Here is a 24,146-nt window from a genome sequence, read left to right on the forward strand (position 1 = left end):
TGCCTGGTCCCCTTCCCCCAATTCCCCAGCGCTGTTCCCATCTCCCAATTCCCCAATAAAAATCTTAAAAAAAAAAAAAAAAGTAATCAGAATAGAAAGCAAAAACAGGTTTACCATTTTTAAAACAGAAGCACAATTACTTGATAAAGTCTTCTAAATGATAATTATTCCAACATCAGTCCATCCAGATACATTCACAGAAAGTACTAACCTCTTTTTCCCCGAGTACCATTCAATGAAGAACCAATGTAAGACAAGAGGAAGCATAGCCATAAATCCAAGATAGAGCCAATCATAAAGTTCTGGAGACTCTGTACAAGGCTGACAATATTTCTGTGCATTTGTTCTCTGTCCTCTTGGACACACCTACAATATGTAAAAACAATATTCTATTTACAGATATTATTTTGGAACATTAACACCCCCCAAAACATCATTCTATAAGATATCCCATTTCTGGTTAAACATGTTTACATGTGCATTCTTTAGAAATAAAGAAGAGAAAGCATAAGTAAAATAAAAAAGAAATCTACATTGTATTTGCCTATATCTGTCTAATGCTCTTAAAGGATTCTTTTTACTAAGTTACTAAAATAGTTCACTAATATTAAATTAAAAACCTCGTTATTAACATCATATAAAAATAATTGCAAAGAAGTGCTGTGGAGTTGTAATGTTAACTTACTTGGATGTCCAAGTCACTGTCCTATATAATTAATAAAAAGTAATTTTTATAATACTTATTATAAAATTATAAAATGTTTTTAAAATACTTAATAACCGAGACAGTCAAGAGATATATTACAATCAATGCCACACAAAGAGTTTATTAATGCCTCCACATTCTTTTATAAATTAATGAGTACATTGAAAGAAAAAGATATTCTACATGTGAAAATACTTCAAAACCAAAAAGACTTTACAAATGAAATAACATGCAACATTAAGACTTACCCCACATTCTCCATATATTTCAGTTGAGCCATTTTTAAATAATAGGGTCTTCCCACAGTAAAGTCCAAGGCATGCTGGTTGAATATCGACAGCTTTTTAAAAACAAATGCCAGTACAGTAACATCTTTTGTGATTATAAAAAATAATGCAATAATAGTTGAAGCACTTGGCAGAAATATCTCAACACAGTTTCAAGTAAAAAATATGTGCTATAATGACAAAAGTCTTGATGCATTTTAAAACTTAGATTTCTCCTTTTACATTATGACACTGCAGAAAGTTATAGTGGAATCTTGTTAATACTGTTTCTTATGACTAAGGTCCTCCCAGAACTCAAAGCCTCACCTGGCATGCCTCCAATGGCTCCAGCCAAACACTTCCCTGGATGAGATGGTCTAGACTTCCGAATTTCCATTGTATTTTAATAAGGGGATTCATAGAGAATCACTACTTTCTATTTTGCTCAGTCAGGATATTAAGTGTGCACACGCACACACATACCCCACCCCCACAACAATCTATTTTTACTTTTTTTCATAATAGAACACATTTTAATACCAGAAAGCAGAAAGGACATAATTTTAGAATAAAGGGCAAGCCTCTAAAGTAAATAAATTCACCTTTATAAAAAGCTTATTACATTGTCCTAACTTCTGTCATTTTTGTCGAAGACAGGTGAAAATTTCATCAAGGCTGTCACTGGGCCACTGACCCATATCTGGGAACCACTGCCTTGGAATCAACCCCCTGACCTCAAGGCTTGAGGAAAATAAAAAGCAACTCTTCTTTACAAAAAAGCTCTGGGCCTGCAGATTGTCTTTGACCTCATCAACAGGTAGAAGTTATTGAAGGAGGATTTTTTTCCATCAGTGACATGTTTCCCTTCACTCAATGATTCATTCATTCAGTAAACATGCTTTAAGTGTCCGATTCCACTGGTTAGGACCACAGAGGAACATGACGGAGTCCCTGCCCTGAAGGCACCTACAACCTAGTATGAAATAAATCCCAAACAACTGTGGTCAAATGTGAATTAATTTGAAAATTATACATTTTATGATTATTCTTGAACCATCATTTCACAAATTCTTCATGAATTTACAATCTAGAGACTACCTGGTCCACAATGCCCTTTCTCCTTTCAAATTCAAGTGGACTTTTGATTTCTTTATCCTTGTGCTGCTGAGAAAAAACAGAAATAGCACTGACTAAAATGCCTCATTTAATATTTTCGCGTTTAGCAAATTTCTGATTTACCTTACTTGGCACTTATTTTTAAACCAATTGTAATTACAATGTTCTAATCTAAACTAATAGATGGAAATGAATTGTTTCAGATTTTTTTGAGAAGGCCGAAGTTAAAGAATTGTTAGCTTCTTCTACATGGGTTTTGCATCTAATAGATGCTAACTTAATACACTTGTGTAAATAATGTAGTTTCTCAAACCCAAAGCCTGAAAACCAGTATAAATGGAAAACTTGTGTGATAAACTGAAAACAACAGCTTATCATCGACCAAAGGAAACCCCGACTCCGTGTCCGTTCACTTTGCCCTTTCATTGCCTGTAGTAAGCAATGTAGAGCTAAAACTTTGACTTTTTTTGGTGCAATCATCTTGCCCCTTTGTGAAGGGCCCTATACATTTATGTTTGATGCTGAGGGAGACAATAGTTATGCGGCAGTTAGCTTCTGCTTCCTTTCCTGTTTTTCTGCACTTTACATTTTGAAGTCAATCCTCATGAATGTTAAACAAAGGTACTGAAACAGAAACTGATGTGACGTTTGGAACATAACAACAAAGGCCTGGCCTTTCTCCCAGCATGCAGCCGGCCTCCCCTCTGCAGCCTGTCAGGAGCTGAGACCACCCGGATCCCGGGAAGAGTCTCGGGCCCGGCCGGAGGGTGGGTGGGGGCAAGGGGCGAGGATGAGCCGCTACTCGGAGGCCGCCCGCCGGGGCCGAGCCCAGAGCTGGCAGCGTAGGGAAGCAGGGACTAAGTCAAACGCTTCCCCGGACCCCGCTGACCACTCACCCATTGGCCGCTTGTAAGTTTCCCTGGAGAAGCTCCAGGATCAGCCGACCCGGCCGCAGCGCCCGGACATCCGGGCCACAAGCTGCCTCAGCGGCTCCGCCTCCTGGTAACCCGGGTGGCCACTCCGAAGCCCCGCCCCTGCCTCGCGCTTCCTCGTCTGGGCTCCGAGGCCCCGCCCCCTGAGGCGGCCGAACCTCCTGCCCTTCTGGCACCAAGTGCGGGCTCCGGATTTAAAGCGCGCACTGCGGGGCGGTGGTCGAGTTCCTGGACGGGGACAATGGAGAGCACGCTGGCGCAGGTGCCCCAGCTGCCACCGCACGACCCGGGGACGCCGGCGCTGTCAGTGGTGGACATGCACACGGGAGGCGAGCCTCTGCGCATCGTGCTGGCGGGGTGTCCGGAGGTATCCGGCCCCACGCTGCTGGCCAAGCGGCGCTACATGCGCCAGCACCTTGACCACGTGCGGCGACGGCTTATGTTCGAGCCCCGGGGCCACCGGGACATGTACGGGGCCGTGCTGGTGCCTAGCGAGCTGCCAGACGCGCACTTGGGCGTCCTGTTCCTGCACAACGAGGGCTACAGTTCCATGTGCGGCCACGCCGTGCTGGCGCTGGGCCGCTTCGCGCTCGACTTCGGACTGGTGCCGGCGCCCTCGGCTGGCGCCCGCGAGGTCCGCGTCAACATCCACTGCCCGTGCGGGCTGGTGGCCGCCTTCGTGGAGTGCGAGGGCGGCCGCAGCCGCGGCCCGGTGCGCTTCCACAGCGTCCCGGCCTTCGCGCTGGCCACAGGTAACCGGCTGGACCCTCCCAGCCCGGGGCGGGGCGGCAGCCCTAAACTAACTATACTGACTTTCTGGCTGAATCCACGCCACGCAACTAACCCAAACCACATCCTTTGCAATCAATAAAAAGGTAATTCTAAATCACTGCGGGGGGGGGGTCAGCATCGTAGCCCTGCGGATTACTGGGGTGCATGCAAATCGATTATCCCACAGATCTATCCTCCTGTAGTCTTGAGAGCTTTGAGAAGTACAGAATTCCGCATTTCTCTCATTCAGCGCCTCATTCCCCACTCGTCAGTCATTTCTAGAGATTTTATGGTTGGATAAAACAAGGTCCGCAAGGGTCAAGGGAAGAGCAAAGAACAGCCAGTCTACTGGCTCAGAATACCCTCGCTAGACACATGATTATCCCCTGACAAGTTACTAAACACAAGTTACTAAAATTCGTCTGTAAAAAGTGCTTCTCCATTTCTTGGGGGAATAATTAAATGAGAATGAACAAAGCAATTTATAAATCGTGATGATATAATGTTGCTGCTCTTATTAAAAAACAGAGATATTATCTGAGTTCAAGTCCTGACAACCCCATAAAACTGTGCAACCTTAGTCAAATTACTTAATCTCTCTGTGCCTATGCTTTATTTATAATCTTATTGAGGTTATTTTTGTGTGTGTAAGGATTAAGTGAGAGTATGTAAGGCACTACTGAGAATATATACAGAGGGTGCCAAAAATATATATACACATTTTTAGAAAGGAAAAAAACTATTAAAATTGTAATACTCAATATATACTGATAACAAAAAATGAATACAAGTCATGTGTATACATGTTTTTGGCACCCCCGGTGTGTGTGTGTGTGTGTGTGTGTGTGTGTGTATTCCTACAGACAGGCTACAGAATATGTAGGATTGCTAGTTAGAGTTCTCTAGGTGTGCAAAGCATTCCAAAGGTTTTGGCAGGTTCCCTAGTACAGAGCCTGTATGTCATGTAAAACAGCTGCCTGTAACTACTCCTATCATCCTTATATAAAGGGAGGTCCCTCCAAAGAGTTGAATTCTATTAGTGAGGAGGCTTTAGTAGTCATGACTGGAAGTGAGCTGGGAGCTAATTTATCTAGCCAAGAATAGGGTTATCACCTCTTTTCTCTGTCTTCAAGCCATGCAAATAATTCTTGCAGTTCAATCTTGATCCTTCTCAAGGATTTGGATTCTGGATTAGCCTGATTATGAATGATGCTGTAATAGCCTAGATGTTTGTCAGTCTTAGAGCAACCTCAGGCAGCTGAAATACTCAAGTTTATGAAGAATGCCACTTGGGAAATTGATACCACTTTCTCCTTTAGAAGAGAACAGTGTCACATCCACAAAGGAGGGCACCTGAGGAAGACAGGAGTTAATGTTTCGGATTGCATCTCAAAAACCTCAACAATTTAACTAGTTTGGCTACCCAGGCCACCCCAGCAGCAGATGGAAAGCACTCTATATTTTGTGGGAAATGACAGTTGACAGTGGGGTCACCAACTACCTCAGTTCGGACTGGTTAGAGCAGCCATCCCTGCAAGCACAGTAGTTCCTGAGAGCATCACTGTGTGACTGTGCAATAGCCAGTGGGCATTAACGGTAACTTTGAGTCATTAAGAAAATGAAATCCTAAATACTTACAAAAATGCAAAAAAGAACAGTTGACAAGCAGTGTTCAATCAAGATCACTGCTCTGCCCCTCCCCATCTTGGTGACCTTGTGATTCTATTTCTAAATGTCATGTCTGTAAAAAGATGACAACAGTGCACACCTCAGAGGATTGCTGAGTCCATCTCCACTCCCCCTGCTAAAATGAAAACTCCGGAGTTTTGTTCACTGGATTCAAATGCTAGAACAGCCAATATTTGTCGAATGAGTAACTAAAATGAAATTTTAAGAAGAATATGCTGATTGACAAATGTAAATATTTGGTACTCTTGAGTCCTATTCCCATTGAAAATTAAACTTTTGGCTTTAATATTAACATTGCATTCCTAATCTGTGCCAAGCACTCTCCACACATTATCACATGGAATTCTCAAAAGAACCCTTTTGGGAGGGAATAGCAATTCTACTTTACAAATGAGGACACCAAAGCCACACTTAGCTTAGCTTTCCAGCAGTCCCTCATTTCCGTCTAATTCCTCATTCTTTCATCAAACATGCTTTCCATGTTCCACCGGCATCCACATAAAGACCTTTTTCATTCAGTTTTGCTCTTAAAGTTCCACAGACATGTTTTACTATTTTGATGATAAATTTGCTGTGTTTTGACACATCTCATATAAAAAGAGCTCTGTGGGCTAGCCTGTAACTGGTACCTTTGTATGACTGTGCAAACTCAGAAATACAAGAAATAGTTTATTTTTCAGAATTTAGTTTCTGAAGTTGAAACCCCACCCTGTCCTATTGGTTAACAGCCTCATCAGCCCATGTGCTGCCCCTTTCCCCGACATATGTGCAAAGTTTTCTGAAAAAATCCAAGGCCTTGGAGAAGTGGGCATTCGGTCCTCAGCTTGCATAGGTAACTGGTGAAGCATTGTCTGCCCTGTTCGTGTGGCCCATGCCCCTGCCTCCTCTCCTTGTGACTGCCTCTGTCACACCCCAACGCCTCTCCATGGTGCTGTGGGGAAGTCCACACGGGTCCTCTGTACTCAGGACCTTCAGCCTCTGCTCAGTCCAGAGGAAATTCCACTATTGACCAGGAGGCAGATTTCTCTCTCTCTCTCTTTTTTTAAAGATTTTTATTGGGGAATTGGGGGATGGGAACAGAGCTGGAGAATTTGGGGAAGGGGAAAAGACAAGTTCCTGTCCTTTTTGTTCTTCGGTCTAGTTGTGGAGGATGTTGTTTCACTGGCCCAAGTTGGCACCATCATCGCACTCTTCCCAGGCAAGGCAGATCACTCACCGGCCTCTGGACGGCCGCTCACGCTGGCTGCTGGCCGCTCACGCTGGCTGCTGGCTGCTGGCTACACATGGTAGCCCATGACAACCCACTGCTGCAGCCTGCGGTGCCTGCGACTCACAGCAGCCCAGCTCCAGGTCGAGCTGTTGTTCAGCATCTTAGCTGTAGAGGGCAGTGTCACTGGCCCTCATATGTGGGATCCGAACTGGGGCCCTCTGGCGTCCCAAGCCAGCTCTTAACCAGTGCGCCACTCGGCCGGCCCCAGATTTCTCTCTTCAGGACACTCCTTTGCCAACAAATGTGTTTCCCCTGAGATCTTCGGTTTCCATAGCCTGCTTTCTCCGCTGCCATATCCCTCTCCCAGAGGATGTGATCACCAAGCTCACTTGAATTGGGGAGGAGGAAGAGAGGAAAATGGGAGACGGGGGAAATAGGTTTAATGCCCCAAAATATCATCCAGCTCTATTCCTTTGGAAATACAAGTTTAGGATTTCAAACAACTGACCTAGTGAGACTTTGGGTTTGTTGGGCCTTAAAATACTCAAATGCAAAATGATATTGTAAAAGTCAGTGATTCTACAATGGCTTTATTCTGAGTATTTCCCTGCAGGATACTTTCATGAGATGAAAATGCATAAATGAATAAGTGTTTGGATATAACATACAGGAAAGATTTTTTTTCATTTTATTTTGACATTACAACTGAAGAAAACCAATTTGTGACTGGGATCCCCAATCCTCCCTATTTTAACCACTCCTAGTAGTATGAGAGGAGACCTACGTTTTCCTTCATAGTTTTCACACCTTGAAGTCCCAGGTTTTTTCCCTCTCTCTGCCTCTACAATGTTTCCTAGAAAAGATCCTCAGAATAGTTAACAAATATGTACATATGATTGAGGGAAAATATGGCATTCAAATGTTGAATCGTCAAATTAAAAATAGAAAGATGCACGTAACTATTATTACTTACCTGATGCTTACTCATTTTGAAGATGGATTTTTGTTTCATTCTCTTTATGATAGGAAGAAGCACCCCTCCAAATTATACATATTAAAAATTCTATGAATTTTATCACTGAAATACTAAAACAAACTTATTTTCAAATGCATCTCTTTTAGATCTCTCAGTGGAAGTTCCCGGTCATGGAAAGGTGGTGGTGGACATTGCATATGGGGGCGCATTTTATGCATTTGTTAGCGCTGAAAAGTTAGGACTCGATGTTTGTTCTGCAAAGACACGGGACCTTGTGGATGCAGCGAGTGCAGTGACCGAAGCAGTGAAAGCTCAGGTCAGTACAATCACTGCCATCATAAAAGCCTTCCTCTGTGGCATGGAGGGAATATGAATTACATGTCTATACAGAAAATGAAACATTTATATATTTAAATTATTAGTAATATTATTCTACAAATAGGGTACTGGTTTGAATCCTAGGCTCTAGAAAAAGACTATCTGTGAATTCTAGCTTTGCCACATGTAACTTTTGTAACCTTGAACAATTTATATAACCTCCATGTGCCTCAGTTTTCCCATCTGTAAAATGGAAATTATGAAATACCTGCTTCATAGAGTATTATAAAAATGAAATAGGTCAGGACTTAGAATAGTGCCTAGCCCATAATAAATGTTCAATAATGATAACTATTATTAACTTTAATAATACACATATACTAATATAATTTGTGGTTATTTAAAATATAGTAAATGTATCATAGTATTCCACTAATTTGACATGCATATGCTTTGCTATATGTGGTCATTCTACAAAACTTGAAAATAATGAATGTCAAATATAGCTTACAAAATAGATTTCATTAAATCTGATCAGACTTTCTCTTATTTCACGGAGAACAATAATTCCTAATTAGTGAATTTTTCCTATATTGCTAAGAAATTAAATAACTACTCAAGTAACTCTAGTTTTGGCTTGGGAAACTATTCTGATAAAATCAGTTTAGACTGTTCTTTCATTTCTAGCACCAGTCTGCCATTTTACCTTGAAATTGGGATCTATAAATAAAACTCATATACAGTATTTGAAGCTTTAGTATATGAAAATATAATTATTATTCTAAGTAAAAAATAACTTGTGAAACATAGTATCTAATATACTTGTACTAATTTGTTAGTAATTAATAATTATTTAAGGGCCTATTTAACATATCTGAGGCTTTACTTTATATATCCTTTATATATAATTTATAACTTAAATAACAAAGTGAAAATATATACTATATCCCTGTTCTAAATTATCATTTTTTCCAGGACTGTCAATACCAATATGTAGAATTATTTTATCATAGTAACTTTGAAGCTCTGAATTTATATCAGTTTTCTGTTCCATTAAGTAGACAGCTAATAGTTTGAATTAACAATTTGGCATAAAATAATTTCACCTTATTTTTAATAAAATTAAGAGGAAAAGGTGTAATTTTCTTAATAGAAGGAGTAATTTTGACTTTTTCATTGAAGCTTGAACTTTTCACCCAAGTTGCAAAAGGTGGATATTGAGGGAGGAGGGATTCTGAAAGAAATTTGAGAAAAAGTTCTCCTAGGGATAAATCAGGCAGTAGAACTACTTTGTAAATTTCTGACCTTTCATACTGCTGAATGAAAGGGAAAGGCCATTTGGGGGAGAGGGGTGAGGGCTGGAATTAATTTAATATAAATTCATCTTCATTCATTCATTCATTCATTCATTCTTTTAACATTTACCAAGAACTTATTGTATGTCAGACACCATGCTGGATGCTGAAGACACAAAGGAAGAACAGAGCCCACCTTCAAGGAGCTCAGCCTAGTGGGGGAAGCACACCTGTGAATAGTGTGATGCTGGAATGGTGCTAGAGTGGAGGGGGGACATCGGGGCTTTAGGACAACAGAGAACAAAGACCCAATATACAGGCCTCTTTAACTTGGTGGCAGATGGAGTCTTTGGATTGTAAGAATCCAAATCTATTCAACTGCTCTAAATGACAGGTAAGTGCAATAGAATGTACTGTGAGGATACACGTGGCCGTGAGATTACAGTCATCTCAGTCAAACTATCAGACCTTACAGAAATCCAGGAAAAGTTAAACAAACAGACCTCCTGAGAAGAACAGGAAGCACTGCACATTTGGGCCTGACCATGCTTTACCACTGAGGTGGCTTAGCTACCCTGTCAGTGCCTGCGTCGCTCTGTGTGTGTCTGCTGCTTTTCATGATACCAGCTGACTTCATCCTTTACATCTTTTTTGTTCATCCAGTTGTTTCTCTTGCCTAATAGCTTCTGCATTCTTATAACTTTTGCTTACTCGTGGCCTCTCACCATCCTCGTATCTTTCAATGGTATTAATAGATAGATACTCACTGCTTGATTTTTCTGCGTTATCCCCTTCACGTTCCTGAGAGTGAGGTTATGATTGCTTCCTCCTCCTCTTTGAGCAGCTACAGCCAACCTGTGAATGGACCATCCTGGGGTCAGTGATTTGAGTGTGGTGTTTGGGGTGTGTGTGTATCAAATAGGACTGTTCTTTTAGTAAAGGCGATGTTCAGGGCAACTTCCTTAATAAACACTCAAAATTATGGTATGAATCATAATTTCCAATAAAACTGTGTTTGTACATCTAGACAAAGACATAATTTCTAGTATTTAGTGCCTTGACCCAGAAGGTATTTTATAAATGATAAAGATGGAAAGGTTATGTCTAAGAGTACCCCAAATATGTTATTTAAAAGAAATTTGAGTCAAAATATTTACTTTACATGCGGTTGATAATTATTTGTTGTCTGCAGTTTAAAATTACTCATCCTGATAGTGAAGACCTTGCCTTTCTTTATGGAACTATATTAACAGATGGAAAAGACGCGTATAGCAAGGATCCAACCACCAACATCTGTGTGTTTGCAGATGAACAGGTATAAAAACTGTGATTTTAGGTACAAAACCCAGGTAATGTGGAACTAAAACCTTGTGACTGCCTTCATTTATGCCGACACAGGTTGACAGAAGTCCTACTGGCTCCGGAGTGACAGCCCGAATTGCCCTGCAGTATCACAAAGGGCTTCTAGAACTGAACCAGACCAGAGCCTTTAAAAGCAGTGCAACTGGCTCAGTGTTCACTGGGAAGGCTGTGAGGGTGAGTGACCCTCTTAGCTTCTCATTTGTAAATGTGTTACTGTTGAGACTGAAGAGGTATGTATTAGCTGTTAACTTCCTTCACTCAGCTATCAGAATTTTAAGACAGACCTGTAAAAATGTCTGTTCAACTAGGATATTGGTTCTCAAAGTATGGTTTGGGAACCCCTGGGGGTCCCCAAGATCCTTTCCATGGGTCCACTAGGTCAACACTATATTCATAACAACACTAAGACATCATTTGCTTTTCACTTTCATTCTCTCACAAGTGTACAGTGTAGTTCTCCAGAGGCTATGTGATGTGTGATATCCTGATATCCCAGCTGACTGATTATGGAAGCAGATAGGAGAATTTAGCTGTCTTCTGTTAAGCCAGGCATTAAAGGGGTTTGAAAATATGTAAAACAATGCCATTTTTCTCATTAAATTTTTGTTTTGGCAGATATTGTCACAAAAATTTGTTATTTATATTAACATGTAATGGGTTTATTGTTTTTTTAAATGAATTATAAACAAATATCTTTAATTACCAAAATAGTAGATATAACCTACATAAACAAAAACTCTTTGAGGTCCTCAAATCTTAAGCTACAAAGGGATCCTGAGACCAAAATGTTTAAGAATCATTAAATTAGTGTTTGTTTGTTTTTTTGTTTTTTATTCTATAGGAGTGTTTCATTTTATATAAGATGAAAGTTGTGGAAAGTAGAACTTTTGTAATGGAATCAAATTTTAAAAGGGCTAACATAACAGCTAATTAATGAACTTACTCATAGTAGTAAATGAAATCTACTACAGGGTGATAAATTTACATCTAGTACATGAGTCTACTCATAAAGAGTCCCTTAACATTGCAAACAATCTCTCCTAATAAACATTTTTATATCCTAACATAACTGTTTTTAAAGTTTGGTTTTCCTGAATATTGAATTTTCTTTAAGTTAGGGATTCCTATATAATACAGTGATCTTATGAGATACAAAACCATTAATGTTGTATGCAAAAATTTGGAATACATTGTCTTCAAGTCTGAGATTGAAAATAAAATAATAATCTACAACATTTATTGGATGCTTCACTATGTGTCAGTTTCCAAGCTAAGTACTTTATACATACCATCTCATTTAATTCTCACAAGAATCCTAGGAGGTCAGTACTGTTATCCTTTTTTAACAGATGATAGATATATTGGAGAATTAGAGAGTTTAGGTAATTTGCCAGAGGTCAAGCAGTGTGTAACGGAGCCAGCCTATGAACATACCCATAGGCTCAAAGCAGACCCCACACCCTAACCTAATAGTTGATATTTTACCTTAAACTGCAGCTATTCTCATTTTTAAACATTGGAAAATAAAAAGATACTCTGTAGTTAAGATTTGAAGTTATTTCTTTCATAGTTATTATCACACTTGCCAGAACATCATCACTTGTACCACTCTCCTTGCCTCTTTCTGGGCTTTTCCAAGCTCCTTTCTCTGTCCTTCCATTTAGGAGTCCCCAGCATTTATCCTTAACTTCCTTCTCATCTCATCTGCACTTTGATGCCACTGGGCAATTTCACCTACTAATGAAGCTTCAGCTCTCAACCACCTGCTGATGATGGCTTCCAAACCTTCCTGCTACCGTGCCTACCCTGGCCTTCTCTCCTGAGTCTAACATTGTATTCTAGAAATGACTGTCCCAGAGTTATCACAACTCAGCTTGTTAAAAAGCCTCCCTCCCTCCTTCCCTCCCTTCCTTCCTTCCTTCCTTCCTTCCTTCCTTCCTGCCTTCCTGCCTTCCTGCCTTCCTGTCTTCCTCCCTCCCTTCCCTCCTAAATGTGCCTCCCCTGCCTCATTCCCCATCTTGGTTAATGGTAACGCCAGCTTCACTTCCAAGCTAGAAGCTAATGTCATATTTAACTTATTCCTATTCCTCACCTCCCACGTACATCAGTCCCCAGTCTTGTCAATTCTACCTCCACAGTATCTCTGTATTTTGTTCTTCTCATCCTTACTATTGAGTTATCGGAAAAGTCATGACGCATTTTTGCAACGAAAACATAGAAAAAAATACGTCGTGACTTTTCCGACAACCCAATAAAAACTACCCTGGTGACTCTAGATTCAGTCAGTGAATTAAGGTTTCCTTTTAACAGGCTTTTGGGTGTCTAGTTTCTCTCATCTCCAATTTGTCCCCCACATTACAGCTAAACTTATCTAAAACACAGGTCTGATCAGGTTGCTCTTCTTTCATTGTCTGTTGGATTAACTCTTGGGTTTTCTTTAAAATAATAAAAATCAAGAATACAACTTTTAGGCCAGATACAGTATGGCTGCAGTATTTTGATACGGAACTCCTTTCATCATCATTTTTCAGGAAGCAAAATGTGGTGCTTTTAATGCTGTTATAGTGGAAGTATCCGGACAAGCCCATTACACGGGTACAGCAAGTTTTATAGTAGAAGACGACGACCCACTGAGGGATGGATTTCTTCTCAAGTGACTTCTTTGACTTTTAAGGTGTTTCTTTTTAAAACAATTATTTTCTATAACTAATTTGTCTCTGAATTATGTGGAAATCTATATCTAAATTGTACATGTAAGCCAACTTCCATTCTTTTAAAATTTTATATAGTACACTGTGGCTAAATATAGTCATCATACCTCATATTTGCATATATGTTGGTATAAATCTCACATTTAGCATACACAATGCCAAAGATTCAGAATATTTTTCTAGGGCCAGCCAAGTGGCGTGTTGGTTAAGAGCTGGCTTGGGACGCCAGAGGGCCCCGGTTCGGATCCCACATATGAGGGCCAGTGACACTGCCCTCCACAGCTAAGATGCTGAACAACAGCTCAACCTGGAGCTGGGCTGCCGTGAGTCGCCAACTACAGCTTAGGCTGCAGCCCCTGCTGCAGTGGGTTGCCATGGGCTACCGTATGTAGCCAGCGGCCAGTGTGAGCGGCCAGCAGCCGCTGTGAGCGGCCGTTCAGAAGCCGGCTACTGATATGCCTCTGCAGGGAAGAGCGCAATGATGGTGCCAACTTGGGCCAGTGAAGCAACGTCCTCCACAACTAGACTGAAGAACCAAAGGACAGCAACTTGTCTGTTCTCCTTCCCCCAATTCCCCAGCGCTGTTCCCATCCCCCCAATTCCCCAATAAAAATCTTTAAAAAAAACAAATTAGAAAAAAAAAAAGTTAATGTTCTTGATTTCCCTATTAATTACACAAACACTAATGTTTTCCACCCATTCTCTATGAAATTCTGCGGTAAGGCAATCACTTACCTCCAAAAATGATGTTATCACTAACTTAATAATGACCAAGAAATTTTATATAGATTAGGGAGATGTGCAGTATTTTAAAAAATAAAAATGGAACCACTATTTTCTCTCATATTATCCCATGGCTACCAAGAGTAGAAAGTTTTTCATCACTGATATTGTTTAGAATTGTCAGCACATGATAATAAAAACCAAGCTGACTTTTAGTTAATTTTATTATTGTTTTAAAATTGTCTGTAGACAGTGCACCCCGTATCAACTGTACCAGGGCAGACCACTCCCTCTGCCCTGCCCACGGTGTGTGCCACTGTTTATATCCCACTTACATATGCAAATACAAGTCAGACATATTAACTAACTCTCCTAAGGGCACATTAAAGGCTGTAAACCTCGGACTTCTGACTCCAAGTCCAGTATTGTCCTACTATTCTTCCTCCACTTCTGAGATAGGACAGACAGAGCTTGTTCTGGGGTATAGTACTTTAATAAAAATGCTATACTTCTTGAACAATAAAAAATAGATATTGCCTAAATCTTCCTAAACTCTAATCTAAACCGAGACAAACTCTTGCAATAATATTCATTCCTTCTGTACTTTGCCCCATCTCTCTTGGAATCAAAAACACTAGGGAAATTAACTTCCCCTCCTCTCTGCTTCATGTGTCTAATCAGTCACAAAGCCCTATTGATTCTATCTTCTAAATATTGCTCACATTTATCCCTTCCGATCCTTGGTAAGGGTTTTGCTTAATCAATTAACCTCTTTCAAGAAAACTCCTTCTCCTCACTGGTTCCATCCTCTTGAGTATTGAAACGTGCTCATCATAAACACAATGACACACACATCCTTTGTCTACTTTCCAGCTTTAGCTTGCTGTCACTCCTATTTCCTTCCCTTTGTAGTCAGGCTTCTAAATTCCTGACTTTTCTGACCACTGGGCACATTTTCTCATCTTCCTTTTGCTATTCAACTATTGCAATCTGGTTTCTACCTCAATACTTATTGGAAATTGTGCTTGATCTGTCGGACCTAATGGTCACCCAAGGGTCTATGCAACCATAGTGGACATGGCTGCTTGTTCCTGGCAGGCAGGTGTGGTACATTCTGAGCAGGAACCTCCATTCCCTTGGTGCTGAGCTCACTCACAGGCCCACTCACTGAGGCTCTCAAGTCCATTAGATTTGTACCCAGTTCCCATTAGTACCCACTGAGTGCGGCATTGTGTGGGCCCAAATCCATCTCCTCTTCACCATGAATTTGCAATGCAATTTGCCACAAGACCTCTAGACTCCATAAGAGTTGGGGCACCCTTTTCACCATCCCTCAAACCCCACAAATTCCGTAACATCCCTCCTGGGACAATGCTTCTCATACTTCAACGTATGTATGAATTACCGAGGGATCTTAAACTGCAGATTCTCATTTATTAGGCATGATGTGGGGCATTTCTAACAAGCTCCTAGGTGATGCTGATGTTTCTGGTAGGAGGACTACCATTCGAAGAGCAAAGCTTTTTAACCAATTTTTTTAGTTGTCGGAAAAGTCATGACGTATTTTTGCAACGAAAAACAGAAAAAATATGACATGACTTTTCCAACAACCCAATATTTTAATTACCCATTTGAGCCCAGGCTTTACAGGTGAGTCTCCCCTACCTGGCAACTTCTCCTTTTATCTCTAAAATACATGAAAAGCCTGTTAGCGCCCCACCAGGAGGAAAAGATTGGCTGTTAGAACATCCTTTTGTAATTTGAACTCCCCCCTATCCCTCAGTAAATTCCTTTTTTGCTTAAGTGAGACAGTGCCATTTGTATTGCTTATATCTAAAGTACCTAATCCATACACTACCTTCTTAAAATCTCTTCTGTTCACTGTAAATGCCTTAATTCAGACTCTCATTTCTCCTCTGTGCTATTACAATGTCTTTTTTTAACTGGTCTCCCAGTTGCCAGATTCTCCTCCTACAATCATTCAAAAAATAACTTTTTGTGTATCTAGCAGCTTTCCAAAGTGTGAAGTGCTAGAGATTCAATAAAAAACCATACACAGCTCTTGGCTTCACAGAACCTATAGTCTTCAATGGGAGACAAGTAATGCTTAATCATAAAAACATAATTAAGGGCAGTGGTATGTCCTACAAACCAAGAAAGTCTTCCTCTGAGAGCCTAACATTCATGTTGGAGATGGGGGTGCAAAGGAATTGGGGGGGGAGGGGCGGATTTCTAGGCCAGAGGGAATAGCATGCACAAATGCCCTAAGATGGGAGGTTTAAGGAACTCACAAAAGGCCAGTGTAACTGCAGTGGAGCACAAAAGAAGGAAAGTGGCCCCAAGTGAGACTAGAGAGGAAGCAGATGTCAAATCATGGGGTGCCTTGTAGGAAATATTAAAGATTGGGGCCCTTATCCTAAATTAAATGGAGAAAGCCATTAGAGGGGTTTAATAAGTGAATGGCACGATCAAATTAATTTTGTTTAAAAGAGCATTCTGCCTATAGTGTGGAGTAGGGGCTGGATGTGGGGAGTTGACAGCAGTAGTTCAAAGAAGAGAGAATGAGAGCTAAGATTCAGAAGGAGGATGAAATGATGGAGGAAGTGAATGGATACAAAGATATTTAACAAGGAAAATTCCCAGATCTTGGTGATTGAACATTGGCTGGAGGTGAGGAAGAGGAATTCATCTAAAAAGAATCCTAAGGTTTTGGCTTGTAAACTAGATGAAAGGTGGTGGCAATTTTCTGAGATACATATCCTGTATCAGAATCACCTTCCTATGGGGTTTAGAGCCATGGGCCCATCCACAGTAATCCTGGAAGTCAACCAGTGAATCTGCATTTTAACAAGTGCACTATATCAGGGGTATTCTAATTGTGGTCCTCAGATCAGCAACATGATTACCACCTGGGAACTTGTTAGAAATGCAAATTCTAGGACAGGACCCCAGACCTACTGAATCTGAAACTCTGGGGTTGGGCCCAGTCACTTGTGTTTTAGCAAGCCCTCTAGGGGATTCTGTTGCATGCGCTAAAGTCTTAGAACACCCGGTTTAAATGATTCTGCCCCTCAAATTTAAGATCTCCAGAACTGGATCGGTTTTTCACTTTAGGTTCTCGACTCCTTCCCTACCTGCATCTGCCAGAAACACCCACAGGGAACAAAGCATCCCCCACAAAGGCCCTGTAGGACATTTGTATCCAACCAGAGAGCTTGAGTATGAACGCTTGTTGAATTTGGTCATTAGGGCCCACTCCCGCTTGATCCGGCCTGGCAGTGGTCCCTGAGGAGGCCGACTTGGCACTGTCTGAAGCCCAGGCCTTCAGGCCGAGTAACCTCGGAGAGAGGTGACGGGTTGCGCCGGCTTTTCGGAGGGTACTTGGCCGGCGTCCCGCCCCGCGCTCCTGCGTAAACACGCGGTTCCCTCAGCAACGCCTGAAATCCACGTCAAAGGTTCCGCCAGGTCCCGGGCGACGGCCACCCCTCCGGCCGTGCCCGACTCCCGGCAGCGGCCTCTCTCCCCGGCCCCGGGCCGCCTCCGGCTTGCGGCTGCCCCCTAGTGCGGGATGAGCAGACCCGCGGCCGCGGCCGCCGCCGCCGCCGGGCCGCCCGCCAGCGACCATGGCCTTGCTGGGCAGCCCACACCCCGGCGCCCCCTCGCCGGCAGGCACACCTGGCGGGACTTCCTCCGAGGTGACGGGGGCAGCCGTGCTATCCTTCAGCACCGTGGCTACCGTGGCTACCGCGGCGGCGGTGGCGCTGGGGAACCAGAGCGACGGGAGCGGGGGCGACGGCACTGGCGCTTCGGCTGGCGGCGGCCTCGGCCCACACGGGGCGACGGGGGCAGCGGGGAGGCCGCCGCGGCCCGGAGGCCCGGAGGCGGCGCCGCTGCTGTCGCACGGGGCGGCGGTGGCGGCCCAGGCGCTGGTCCTCCTGCTCATCTTCCTGCTGTCTAGCCTGGGCAACTGCGCGGTGATGGGGGTGATCGTGAAGCACCGGCAGCTCCGCACCGTCACCAACGCCTTCATCCTGTCCCTGTCCCTGTCGGATCTGCTCACGGCGCTGCTCTGCCTGCCCGCCGCCTTCCTGGACCTCTTCACGCCGCCCGGGGGCTCGCCGCCCGCTGCCTCCGCGGGGCCCTGGCGCGGCTTCTGCGCCGCCAGCCGCTTCTTCAGCTCGTGCTTCGGCATCGTGTCCACGCTCAGCGTGGCCCTCATCTCGCTGGACCGCTACTGCGCCATCGTGCGGCCGCCCCGGGAGAAGCTCGGCCGCCGCCGCGCGCTGCAGCTGCTGGCGGGCGCCTGGCTGGCGGCCCTGGGCTTCTCCCTGCCCTGGGAGCTGCTTCGCGCGCCCCGGGAGCCCCCGGCGGCGCAGAGCTTCCACGGCTGCCTGTACCGGACGTCCCCGGACCCCGCGCAGCTGGGCGCGGCCTACAGCGTGGGGCTGGTGGTGGCCTGCTACCTGCTGCCCTTCCTGCTCATGTGCTTCTGCCACTACCACATCGGCAAGGTGGTGCGCCTGTCGGACGTGCGCGTGCGGCCCGTGACCACCTACGCGCGCGTGCTGCGCTTCTTCAGCGAGGTGCGCACCGCCACCACCGTGCTCATCATGATTGTCTTCGTCATCTTCTGCTGGGGGCCCTACTGCTTCGTGGTGCTGCTGGCTGCCGCCCGGCAGGCCCAGGCCACGCAGCCCCCCTCGCTCCTCAACGTGGTGGCTGTCTGGCTGACCTGGGCCAACGGGGCCATCAACCCCGTCATCTATGCCATTCGCAATCCCAACATTTCGATGCTCCTGGGACGCAACCGGGAAGAGGGTTACCGGACTAGAACTGTGGACGGTTTCCTGCCCAACCAGGGCCCGGGCCTGCAGGCCAGAACGCGCAGTCGCCTTCGAAACCGCTATGCCAACAGGCTGGGGGCCTGCAGCAGGATGTCCTCTTCCAATCCAACCAGCGGGGTCGGAGGGGACGTGGCCTTGTGGGCTCGCAAAAATCCAGTGGTACTTTTCTTCCGGGAAGGGCCACCAGAGCCTGTGACAGCAGTGGCTAAACAACCCAAATCCGAAGCTGGGGATACCAGCCTCTAAGAAGGGTTGGGATGCAGAGCTTGTGAAGGTAAAATTTTACCTGCTTCGTTTAATGATACAGGATTCCGGGGAGAATCGTGCATTTCATAAAGCCAAACACTGAAAAAAGAGACAGAGGGGGAGGCTTACCACTTCCCCCAAACAACATACAAGACAATGTCTCCTTCAAAAGTGCCAAAAGGAATGTAAAATGCAGATTAAAACCATCTTAAACCATACAACCAACCATTGTGAACTGTAAGTGCCAAAAAAGACGAATATATAATTCACAATTACTGAAAAGCTCATATTACAGGAATCACACTGTGAAACAAACAAAAAAATCATTGAATGCAATCAATATTTGTTCAAATACATAATTTCAGGAAAAAATGGAGACCTTCAGCATTGCTTGAAGTCCCCCCCCACCCCCCTCCCACCCCCAAATCACCAGCATTCAACAAAACTTCCGATTTCTAGAACTTGCACCTCTGAACTTGCACATGCTTTGGGTGCTTAGGTTGGGAGCGGAAAATTCTTATCCTTAACAAACTTTGGTGCACTTCCTCCACACCACACCCCTCTAAAATTTTTGTGGGAAATTTTAAATTAATATCCCATTTAAAACCATTTTAGGATTTTGAGAAGGTGGTTTATTGCCATAAAATTCAACCACCTGAAATATGAAAATATTCCAAGATTACACTTAAAAATTAATGTTCTTCCCTCAAAATTATTGGCCTTGGCAAGTTTTGAGGCTTAACCCTTACTCTGACATGCAATCTTTGTTTCTAATAATTTGAGGGATGCCACTCTCAGAATGCTTTCACATTTTTAAAAAATAACTTTCATAGTAGAAAATCTTTCTCTTTTGAGGTAAATTGATTTTTCGATGCAGCCAAAAATGTAATTTAAAGTCAAGTTGATTGAATCAGGTGAGTAATGGCACTATTTTATATATACACTAAAATGAGAGCTCTATAAAGTAATACGATTTCATTTTGTTATGTGGTTTTCTAACTAACTGAAGATGTTTCCTAAGAGAAATTCTAAAAGTATTTTGAAAAGTGGCTTCATTCTTGGAATAGGCATAGAGCTTTCAAAGAGGATCATACTCTCCTATATTTGAAAGTTTGATTATATTTGGGGTTTTTTGTTTGTTTGTTTTTTAATAAGATCATTGCTTTATAAACATGACTTGCCTAAAATAATACAGTCTTTATTAGAAAGGGAGAATAGGTATAGAGTTATTATATGTAGTAAGATATGAATAACTTAAGTAAGTCAGAGAGGAACTTCAATCAACCTAGAAATATCTTCAGAAATGTGTAAAACAAAGATGCTTTTTAAAAAATTCAAAAGTACAGTTCAGGATATGTGTATGTATAATTTCTCACATTAAATGTCACTGTACACTTACTCAGAATTTTATGAGATGTTTTCTCCTTTTCTTTCCTCCGTCTTGCCCCTCTTGTCTTCAATATTTCACAGCCTTCATTGAATAAATACTTTAAACTAGCTGCGAAACATCCACTATTAAAGATTTCAGTGTGAAATAGCCACCTTTTTTTGCTTGTAAAGTATTTTAAAATGTTTATTGTATTTAAATTTTTCTATGATAGGTGGGTGTATGCCATTTTGTAATCAAAGATGGGAACATATGATTCATGTCAGAGCTAAAGATGTTTTAATTTTTTTTTCCTCAAGGCATCATCACAATCAGAAGTCAATAAATTATCTGTCTATATCTTGCTACACTCAATGTAGTACAAAGTAGATGAGATAATCTCTCCTCTTCAGTCAGTACTTGTTATATACAGATGTAATGGAACGGAACAAACATTTAACAGAACTCTACAGTATTTGCCTGTTAAAGGCAAAACAGATGTGTATTTTTTAACATTGTGAGAAAGTGGAAATGATGTCTGGATTTAGGGAGAAGTGATGAAGTCTTCCAGTTATGAAAGGTATCACAGAATAGGAATTTAGTAACTATGAATAAAGAGCAGAAAAAGAGGTAGAAATCTTAGGGGAAGGAGACGAGCATGTTACAAAATAGGGTATTGCCTGGGACAGAGAATTAAAGGAAGGTATTTAATAAACATGTTTAGTAAATAAATGTGACATGGAATAAACCTGCCTGGTGAATGAAGGGAACAGCTGAGAGATTCAAAGTGACAAGCAGTGGCATGAAGGACTTTAAGGCAGAAAAGAAAGTCCCACCTTAACTCTTGGTAGGGAGTGGTAGGAAGCTTTAGGAAAGGGAGGGCTTGGGGAAGAGACCGTTCTGTTAATGGCTCTAAGAGTTACGATTAGCAAGACTAGGAGGGGGAAAAGAGAAAGCCGTGAAGAAGTTACTGAACACTTTAGAGTGTTGTGTGTGTTTGTTTAATTCAAGACTATACAATTAGCCAGTGATAGAACTAGGATTTGAACCACAGCCTTTCTGGCCTCAGAGTCCTATGTTCCCTTCTCTACCCTGTGTTGTCCCCACAAAGGTCAAAGGATAGGGAAACTAAGGATGAGAAGTTGTGGTATTGTCATCATCATCATCATCATCATCATCATCATCATCATTATCATAATCCACTGTTTATATTCGTACTTTACATAGGGCAACTTCCTGGGTACTAAGGCTACTAAAAGACAGAAGTCACAATACCTGTCTTAAGAAGGCTTACAGCTTAATTGAGGACCTTGTACTTTATAAAAATTTCCCATAATCAGGACTCTAGTTTATCTGTAGGGAAGAAAAGGTGCAGCATATTCAGAAGTGATTATCACAGGATATGGATTTGGAAGCAAAAGACTTGTAGATAAAGGCCAGCTACCAATCTGGTTTAATTATAAATACTCAGAGACAAAAATTAATCACACGGATAAAAGATGGAGAAAGACTGGGTCTCCAATAAACATAAGACTTGGGCCTTTCCTCGTGCCGACTGAGTACATGATTTTAATGAATTTGTGGGAAAAGGGGAAAGAGGAGCTATGAAATATTGGGATGTATTAAATATGGCATATAATTCATAAGGCCAGAATGTAACCTTTCATATCTCTTTATGCTCCCAGCTTGAGCATTTCATTTGAATTATAATAACAGCAACAAATCTTATTCAGCATAGTACATATATTAGCTCATTTAATCCTCAAAGCAACCCTCTGAGGGGGCGCTGTTATCACCCCTCCCCCCATTTTACAGATGAGAAAACTGAGGCACATAGGTGCTATGTGATTTGCCTGAGGCTGCACAGGAAGTCGGTATAGACGTAAGATTTGTACCTAGCAGACTGGTGCCAGAAATCCTGTCTTAACCACTGCATTGTACTGCCTCTCTAATTTGCAAAAGACAATGGGAAATCTGGAAAAGAGCCAGAGAACATAAAAGCAATAACCAAAAGGATAGGAAAACGCATACCATAAAATTTAAAGGAAAGTACCAGTATTTGTTTAATTTGGAGAACAGCTATATAAGATGTGTGTTTTAAAAATATATGAAGAGGGGCCGGCGAAGTGGTGCGCTGGTTAAGAGTTGGCTTGGGATGCCAGCTCTGAGTGGCAGGACCCCGGTTCGGATCTCACATGAGGGCCAGTGACACTACGCCCTCTGCAGCTGGGATGGTGAACAACAGCTCGACCTGGAGCTGGGCTGCCATAAGTCGCTGGTGCCGACCGCGTAGGTTGCAGTGGGGCTGGCCGGCAGTGGGCATGAGCTTTTGTGAGCCGCTGTGAGCCACCGTGAGCCTCTGTGAGCAGCCGTCCAATGGCTGGCGAGTGACTGCCTCACCCAAGAAGAGCGCAATGATAGTACCAACATGGGCCAGTGAAGCAATGCCCTCCACAACTAGACTGAAGAACAGAAGGACAGCAACTTGTCTGTTCCCCTTCCCTGATTCCCCAACGCTGTTCCCCTCCCCCAATTCCCCAATAAAATCTAATATATGAAGAGATTCTTAGCAATTATTTATAGATATAATCCCAGCCCTGGCTAACCCCAGTCATCTGTCTTCTCAATTCCTGCTTCAGGGCAGCAAAGCACAACTGAAGAAAAATTATACAGAGTCAAATCAGTTAGTTCCCTTTGCACCTAAAATCCATAGCCTCACCTGGGCCCTCCACCCTGCCCAAAAATCTGAACCTCTTTGCTTGTCAGCTCATTCTTTCTGCCCATTTTAGTGACCCTTCAAACTTTCTTCACTCAAACTTTTAACTGACCCTACCCTCTGGGAAGATGACCTTCACTCCTACATCACCAAGAAAATAGAAGCTATCAAATACAAATATCCTCATATTCTAGCCACCAAAAGCAAGGAACTACACTGGATTTATACCAGGTCTCAGCTCTGTCTTTCCAATAGTAACGAAACCAGGCCCTTCTCCAGCCTCGGCTATCTCATGCTGTCAATTATTTCTTCCCCGGGATCCTTAGCCCTTCCAGCTGAGCCAGATCCCTCCCAGGAGCACTTCAGCATGCTCTATAGCTCTCACTTACAAGGGGGAAAAAGCTTCTCCTCTTCCTCCACCCCCTTTTCTCCACAGCTCCCTCCCTTCAACTTGCCTTGTCCAAAGAATTGCTTGCACTTTTACAGCTGATCTAAAGCCTAATCCATGGTTTTCACGGTGCGAGAAAGTCATTTTTATGCAACTGAAAAATGTTCCCCCTCCCCTATTCTCCCAGATGGCAGAAACGTATGATGGTAGCATCCAGGTTCTAGGGGTTTATTTAACACCAAGGCATTCATGAGCATTAGTCTTCAGTGGTCATCTGCTGAGGCATCCACCAGTCTGTCTCCTGTCATATCCATAGCTTACTGCGTGATTATCCCCTCGGTCCAAGAGGACCTGTCACGTCCAGCGTGGCAAGGGCAAATGGGACACGAGAGGGGCGGCGCAGATTGAATAAGTACAAGAGACAAAAGTAAGATTTAAGAGCGAGACCAAGGGACTCAGCCTTCAGAGATAGACTGAGCCACCGAATAGGGTCAACGCATGGTTTTTATTG

The 24,146-nt window shown here is 42.9% G+C and overlaps 3 protein-coding genes across 6 annotated transcripts in view; 2 read left to right on the forward strand and 1 right to left on the reverse strand.

Moving 5' to 3' along the window:
- JKAMP (JNK1/MAPK8 associated membrane protein) overlaps window positions 1–3,080 on the reverse strand; it is a 16,643-nt gene extending 13,563 nt beyond the window's left edge. Inside the window, exons 1-3 of one of the 4 annotated variants that reach the window (XM_019644665.1) lie at window positions 2,985–3,079; window positions 955–1,046; window positions 212–366 (exon numbers count right to left, since the gene is read on the reverse strand). In XM_019644665.1, coding sequence (XP_019500210.1) covers window positions 212–366; window positions 955–1,046; window positions 2,985–2,988 — 251 coding nt within the window. In that variant the 5' untranslated portion in view covers window positions 2,989–3,079. Of the gene's footprint in view, window positions 1–211; window positions 367–954; window positions 1,079–2,984 lie in introns of all 4 variants that reach the window. The other 3 variants (XM_019644674.1, XM_019644677.1, XM_019644682.1) reach the window with 3 other exon arrangements.
- An 88-nt stretch (window positions 3,081–3,168) lies between these two features.
- L3HYPDH (trans-L-3-hydroxyproline dehydratase) lies at window positions 3,169–13,398 on the forward strand. The gene is made up of 5 exons (XM_019644651.1): window positions 3,169–3,772; window positions 7,813–7,982; window positions 10,472–10,594; window positions 10,678–10,815; window positions 13,173–13,398. The coding sequence occupies exons 1-5, from the start codon at window positions 3,262–3,264 to the stop codon at window positions 13,296–13,298; spliced, it is 1,068 nt and encodes a 355-aa protein (XP_019500196.1). The 5' UTR covers window positions 3,169–3,261; the 3' UTR covers window positions 13,299–13,398.
- Window positions 13,399–17,571: 4,173 nt separating this feature from the next.
- Window positions 17,572–19,381, forward strand: GPR135 (G protein-coupled receptor 135). The gene has a single exon (XM_019644638.1). It carries the CDS (start codon window positions 17,699–17,701, stop codon window positions 19,163–19,165), a length of 1,467 nt encoding a protein of 488 aa, XP_019500183.1. The 5' UTR covers window positions 17,572–17,698; the 3' UTR covers window positions 19,166–19,381.
- Window positions 19,382–24,146: the final 4,765 nt, after the last annotated feature.

The sequence above is a fragment of the Hipposideros armiger genome, unplaced genomic scaffold (assembly GCF_001890085.2).
Source record: "Hipposideros armiger isolate ML-2016 unplaced genomic scaffold, ASM189008v1 scaffold_5, whole genome shotgun sequence".
Taxonomy (NCBI): domain Eukaryota; kingdom Metazoa; phylum Chordata; class Mammalia; order Chiroptera; family Hipposideridae; genus Hipposideros; species Hipposideros armiger.